The sequence below is a fragment of the Pinus tabuliformis genome, chromosome 8 (assembly GCF_031772625.1).
Source record: "Pinus tabuliformis cultivar Carrire ecotype Pingquan chromosome 8, CPIR1, whole genome shotgun sequence".
NCBI lineage: Eukaryota > Viridiplantae > Streptophyta > Pinopsida > Pinales > Pinaceae > Pinus > Pinus tabuliformis.
The window spans coordinates 1,724,885,543-1,724,893,125 of NC_142294.1; the positions used below are offsets into that span (position 1 = coordinate 1,724,885,543).

The 7,583-nt window shown below is 34.5% G+C and overlaps 1 protein-coding gene across 1 annotated transcript; it reads left to right on the forward strand.

The window, feature by feature from the left end:
* Nucleotides 1-5,130: 5,130 nt before the first annotated feature.
* LOC149242981 (amino acid permease 4-like) lies at nucleotides 5,131-6,241 on the forward strand. Its single transcript, XM_089367742.1, has 3 exons — nucleotides 5,131-5,544; nucleotides 5,630-5,723; nucleotides 6,090-6,241. Exons 1-3 carry the CDS (start codon nucleotides 5,376-5,378, stop codon nucleotides 6,145-6,147), a joined length of 321 nt encoding a protein of 106 aa, XP_089223868.1. The 5' UTR covers nucleotides 5,131-5,375; the 3' UTR covers nucleotides 6,148-6,241.
* The last annotated feature ends 1,342 nt before the right edge of the window (nucleotides 6,242-7,583 follow it).

Below are 7,583 nucleotides of genomic sequence, written 5' to 3' on the forward strand. Positions count from 1 at the left end.
AGTTTACCAATTTTTTTCATACCCTTTGCACGAGGCTGGGTATTAGAGATTGTGAGAAACATTTGGTACTCAAGTACGGCGACTTCCTACACAGGCACATCAAGGATGAGATGGAGTTTCTAGGCATCTCCTCGCTCGGCACGGCGTACCGATACGCTATCAATATTGAGTAGAATATTATACAAAAGAACCAATACTTTGGATCTGCGAATCTGAAGCAAGGGAAAAGCGCCCCCAAATGACAGAGCAAAGGTCAAAGCCAAAGCGGGGCAACCCAGGATAACCCCTCAAAGCCGCAAGCAAAGAACAACACCATGAAGACAAAGAAGGACACAAGAAAGTGGTGTGAGTTTCATAAGAGATCCACTCACAACACAAGTGAGTTTTGGGCCAAGCAGTTGTTAATGGCTGAGCTGAAAGCTTCTAAGTCCGACGCATATTTCGACTCTAAGTCAGAACCCGACAAGGGGAACGAAAAATGGAAACAGATCATTGACGTGGATCCCGGTGCCACTATGGTCACCACCAAGATCCAGAAGATTGAGCCTGAAGATCTAGAAGAGGGGGAACACCTATTCCAGTCACATATGTGGGTGAAAGGTTCTCTGTTGCTGTTCATTGTCGGCAGCATGAGCCAAAAGAACCTCATTTCAGCAGAGGTTGTGAAGCGGCTGGGCCTACCAACTACAACACATCCACAACCATACATCATCAGGTGGCTTCACCAAGGAAGTGATCTCTGTGTGAGCTAACAATCTCGTCTTCTCTACAGTATCAAGCCCTTCACATAGGAGGTATTGTGTGATGTCGCTCCTCTTGAAGTGTGTGATGTATTATTAGGACAGCCATTCTTATGGAAGTGGCATGTTGTATATGAGTCTAGACCTCGCTCTGTTATTATTTCTTTGGGTACTAAGTTATACAGGATACCAAAGGTAGCCCCACCTACCACCATCTCTTTGATCTCTGCTAAGAAATGCAGTAAGGTCATCTTCCAGACTGGGAAATTTGTTTTCTTTATGATTCGCTCTCAAAGTAAGGGGAAGGTCGTAGCCACATCGATGGCCCCCAAGAAGGGTTCCTCTATTTATCAGAAACATGTGGATGCAGTCGTGGAAGAATACAAGGACATCTTCTCCTCACCCACAGGGGTACCCTTGTATTGTCAGGTCAAGCATCCAATCGATCTAACTCCCTGAGCACCGCTACCCAACAAGCTGCTATATCGTCGCTCCATTCTGGAAAAAGAAGAGATCAAGCAGAAAATCTAGATGTTGCTGCAAAAAGGGCACGTTTGACCAAGTTCCTCACCTTGTGGGAGCCCGATTGTAGTTGTACAGAAGAAGGATGGGACCTAGAGGCTCTCCATCGATTATCAGACACTAAAAAAATCAATATCAGGAATAGGTATCCAATCCCACGGATTGATGACATGCTGAACCAATTCAAGGGGGGAAATTATTTCAACAAGATTGATCTGAATTATGGTTATCACCAGGTTCTAATAGAGCCCACAGATGTATGGAAGACAATCTTTAAATCCAAGGAAGGCATTTTTGAATGGTTGGTTATGCCCTTCGGGTTGACAAATGTCCCTACCACTTTTATGAGGCTAATGGATGACATCTTGCTGCCCTTCACCAACTCGTTCGCGGTGGTTTATATGGACGACATCCTCATCTTCAACATGAGTTGGGAAGAACACTTGCAACACATTCAACAGGTCCTTCAAACCCTACGACAACACAAATCATGTGCCAACTTGGAGAAATGCACCTTTGGCGTGAGCCAAGTCCAATACTTGGGGTACATCATAGACGAGTGTGGTGTGCATGTGGACCCGACCAAGATCCAATTCATTCAGGATTGGCCAGCCACGACCACTCTAACGGAGCTTCGCTACTTTTTTGGCTTGTAGAGAGATCTCTTCGGGTTGATCTGCCTAGATTTTCCCATGGATGTAGCGGCTACCCAGTGTCTGTGAGCGACCCTTGAAAAAAATATCAAATAATATTTAAGTATTGAGGCGCTTTCGCAGTGCATTATATTAGATATCATTTTATGGGATTCAATTGCGTTAAGAAGTCATTCATATATGACCATTTCCATGAGAGATAGTTGTAGCTGACTAATTTCTCACGATTATTGAATACTCCACTTAGCACTCATTGCATCAGGTGATGCTCACAGGGGTGAAGAAGTGCGATTGGAACCAGTGAAATGAATCACATAGTGTCAATCATCACTTTTGGGGCTTGCACCCAGTAACCAGGACTTCCTGGGAGGTAACCCATCCCAGATTTCCTCTGGCTCAAACACGCTTAACCGTATAGTTTTCCCCGCAATGAAGCCCACTTAGCTTGCCACCTCATTCACAAAACCTTAGCAAGTATTGTGCCTCATGAACCATTCAAGTAGATCTCCCTTCAAATAATATCCTATAACAGCTAGTTTAAGAATTATATATATATATATATATATATATAAATTATTTTTCATAAACTAGTTGTTATTAAAAAAAAAATTACACTCCCTTTTGATTGATTTGTTTTAATTTTAGTCTCCTTTAATTATTAATTTTGTTATAGTTCTTCATTCCTCTTTCTATATATGTATATATATTATCTTAATAATTATTATAAATTATAATATTATTATTCTTAAACTAGCAATTATATTAGCTATTATAGGAATATTATTTGATCTTAATAATCATTATTAAAATATTATTTTTCATAAATTAGTCGTTATATGATCTTTTGGTCTCTACATCATGCTCTATTTAATTCTGTGCCATGACCTGCATCTTCATCTACTCCTATGTGATTTCTACAGAAAAGACTTTTCTTAATGTAATATGGATCACAAAAGCCTAAATTCGTAAATTTTATTCTTATTTTAATCTAAAAATCTTGACTTTATTTATTAAAGTACTATTTCATAAAATATTTTATTTGAATTAACTTAATTTTATTTTTATTTTTTATATTTTAATATAAATATTTGAGTCACTCTAATCTAAATATTTGACTTAGTATTGACCACGACATTATAATTAATTTAATTCTTATTGTAATCTAAATATTTAACTTTATACATTAAATTATTATCTCATAAAACATTTCCAATCAAATTAATTTTTTTTACTTAATCTAAATCTAAAAAAACATTTCCAATTAAATTATTTTTTTCTACTCCATTTAAATCTAAAAAATAATAATATTTTTTTTATAAGTCCAATTTAACATTCTAATAATTCTCTTTCAAAACTAGTTTTATCATGATCGTCTCTACATCAATCTCTCTATTTAATCTGATGTCATGATTTGATTCTCCATGTTGTCCCAAGGATGGTTAGAAACAAAAAGTTTAGTATGTGATTTTTATTCATAAAAATATCTCAACCTTCATGATATGGATCACAAAATTTCTGAATTGAGGCTTTTGTGATCCATAATTTGTATATTGAAACATTTTATGTAGAAATGACATTATAATTTTGGAGTCTACGTGTTTTGAACCATCTAGTGTGGTTCAATAGTTAAGATTAAACTAGAGAGTGTAATCAAGAGAAGAGATTATATAAGCAAATTGAGGAAGAGAAAATCCAAAAGCTGGAACAAGAAGGTCAAATTATGAATACATATTATTAATTTTTTTAACATTCTTATGAATAAAATATTATTAAAATTTTAATGTTCATGAATAACTTAATTGATTAAAAAATTAAAAATTAAAAATAAAAATAAAATGATTTCTTTTCTAGATATATTTTATTTCTATTTTCAATATAATTTATATTTTATATTTTTTAATCAATTAATTTATTGATAAACTCAAAAATTTTAATAATATTTTATTCAAAATAACTTGGAAAAAATTAATAATTTTTTTTCATAATTTCACTATTTTAATCCAACTTTTAGATTTTCTTTTATCAATTTTTTATTTAATATCTTGTACTCTAACTTTTAGATTTTCTTTTATCAATTTTTTATTTAATATCTTGTACTCTCCCGTTAGTCTCGACAATAAATCAGTGTATAGTATTCCAAAGTGATAATGTGATTTTTACCCAGAAATAAATAAATAAAATTTCAATGTACAAAATATGATAATTTTCTAAAATATATATAAAAAATATTGGAAAACAAATAAGCCAGATTCCCTGCACCTTTCAAAGATTAAAGTTCAAATTTTGATTACCTTTTGAAAGTTGAAATTCAAAATTCAATTTATTAATAGGAAGTGACAATTATAACGAATTTTAAATATATTAAATAAAGATTATCAAATTTCACTGAGGTCCATATCCTTCCCATAAGTCACCAAGGGTCCTACATATCCTTCCACCGTAGGAGGTCACAGAATGCGTATAGGATTGTATGTGCTGAACCGACAAGCTGAATCCTATATTGTGATCTTTGAAATAGAAATTCTGAACCTCCATCATAACCTTGCATCGCAATCTCAATCTCAATCAATAATAAAGTTTCACTCCATACTCAACATTTACAGAAGAGTTTCCATACATTGCCCAAGGAAGCTGCCATGGACGATAGTGGTAACCATCAATATCCACATTACAATGCCTCTGAAGACCAAACAGTAGATATCTCCCGAAGGGGTATTGTATCCCTTCATTCTTTTTCTCCAAACTTTCTTTCAATGCTTTCATATCATCAGCTCAGACTTCGGCCTTTTCGAGCACAATAATCTGTTATTTGTCGGGTTGGGGTTTAGTAGTTTGGTCACAGTGATGCAATGCAAATCGTCCAGATTCTAATGTAAAATCCTCTCGTGAAAGAAGGCGTTTCAGCTTTCCAATGGGTTTCTTTCATTTATATGTATATGCCACTCGATTCTAATGTAAAATCCTCTGAAAGAAGGTGTTTCAGCTTTCTAATGGTCTTGTACATTAATAAAACTATAATTCCAAAAATATTAATTACTCGAACATTAATAAAACTATAACTCCAAAAATATTAATCACTAGCCCTAACCGGAGATAATGTATCACCATTGTTTTATATTCATGAACTTAAGTTGATTGTATCACCATTGTTTTATATTCATGAACTTAAGTTGATTGCATATTAGGACATCCAACTGATATGGAACAAAGCTAGTAGTTGATTTTGCTCTATATGTTATGGATGCCTGGAACCTGCACTACATGAGGAGCATAACACATTTCCAAATTTTAATTTCCTTCAAAGATAAATTTGATAAGATGCTTCCAAATCCTTATATAGCTGTTATAAGGTTTCCAATAAATTTGGAAGCTTGTGTATAAAATTCGTGTGTGCAGGCACGCTATGGACCGCAGTGGCTAACATTCTCACGGTTTTGATCGGAGCAGTGTTAGTTGTGCCATGGGGTGTTGCGCAGTTGGGATGGATTGTAGGGCCTATAGCCATTATTATCTTTGCTTCGATATCATTGTATTCTGCTCTTTTGCTTTGGATTGTTACAGGTCTCCGGATCCAGTCTCGGGGCCCAATAGAAACTGCTGTTACACGGATGCAGTACAAGTGAATCTGGGTGCTATATCTCTCCATGCTTAGATTCATTCAGATATCTAACCGCACATAGTATGGTACACTTATTTTCCTGTCTTCCGTTCCAGGTGAAAGAAAAGCACGGTTCTGCGCGTTAGTTCAATATGTGGTCTTTTACGGAGTCTTTGTTGCTTTCACAGTTGGTGCTGCAATCAGCGTCAGGTTAGTTCCATCACAGGAATTTCCATGATATAATAGCATTCGATTGAGTTCGCATGCATTAAGTGAGTAACACTGTTATTTTGTTAAAATTCCTCTCTTTCTTTCCTTTACTATTTAATCTCTCGCCCGGATCAGATTTTCCATCCAAGATAGATGGTGAGAGACTTCTCTCGCCCGGATCAGATTTTCCATCCAAGATAGATGGTGAGAGACTTCTGATTTTTACCGAAAAAAATTTAATTTACAAAATATAGATTACAAAAACCTGAATTCAAAAACACACACTTCACTATTTTTTTTTTTTTTCAATTTCCCATCTCATAATCAATTTCATTCTTATACCAAGCCTGATCTTAAATTGTTTAGTCAGTTAAATCGAGGGGCTGGGATGCATATGCACTGTACGTGGCATTCATATGAATAATGTCTTTCAAACATTCAAAGTGATGTCGGGTCAAGGTGCTAAGTGGGGAATTAAAAAAAAAAATTGCTAAGACAAGGAGCCTCCACACTTAAGAGGGCAGGTATCAGCTCTTCATCCTCTGACACTAAATTGAAAATAATCGAATCACTGGTATTTTCTCTGTATTTTATTGAATCGTTGGTATGTGCTCTGTATTTCATTGAATCATTGGTATGTTCTCTCTATTTCTGGATCATTAGTATGTTCTCTGTATTTTATTGAATTGTTAGTTTGTTCTCTGTATTTTATTGAATTATTGGTATGTTCTCTATATTTTACTCTTATGTTAATGTTTACAAGCTATGTTATGGGAAATCTTTTACCGGTGGTAGTTCGCTCTTTTGCATGTCATTCTCAGCCCTGTATTTTCACTCTTTATTGTAGATTTCACTCATGTATTCATTCAATAACCTAGAGGCTTATGCCAAGTATATAAAAAGTTGATCATTTCTGTACTATTGTCCCTTTTTTAGTTGATTTGTTTTCCTTTAACATATATATTGTTAAAATTCATAGTTTAAACACTATTCTATATGTGGCTCAAGAAATTCACATTTAATTGCAAATTCTATTTATTGTTTATATATATATATATATCTAATTATATGGATTTTTTTTTAAGGATTAGGTGAAGACGCAAAATGCATAAAAATATATACACTTAATTGATTAGGAGGCATAAGAATGTATATATTTAATAGTCAATTTGCTAAGCATCAGTTTCTTATTTAAATTATTTAGGCTTTTAATAAAATTTCGGCTGGAAATTTAGTTGAAACTATATTGAAAATTGAAACTAACGCTGTATTTTTTATTTTTATTTTCATTTTCTCTCTCCTCGTTTGTTGAGTACGAAACCTCCAAACTCTGTTTCTCGTACCTTTTTCGTTTCTCGTTTCCTTTCCGTTTCTCATTTTTGGTAACATAGTTTACAAGTACAAATCTTATCATATTGTAACAAAGAATATCAATTCTTGAACATCGCAGAGCAATCAGGCAATCAAATTGTTACCACAAACGAGGACATGAGTCTCTATGCCATTTCCCTGAGCACACTTATATGATCTTCTATGGAGTTATACAGGTTATCTTGTCTCAAATGCCGAACTTTCACAAACTATGGGGCCTTTCAATAGTGGCAGCAACAATGTCAGCCACCTATGCAACATTAGGATTTGCTCTCAGCGTTGCCAAAGTAATCGGTACTGTTTCATCCTACTTTCTGCCATTATTTTCATTCATTGACAGGCTATGGAGTTTCAATATCCAATCTGATTCACCGTGTGAAAATTCAATATTCCATTCAACACTGGGGAAAATTGCAGAAAATGGAAAGATTCATGGAACACTGGGTGGAATCACCACAACTACCTCTTTTACACGAGCATAGAAAGTTT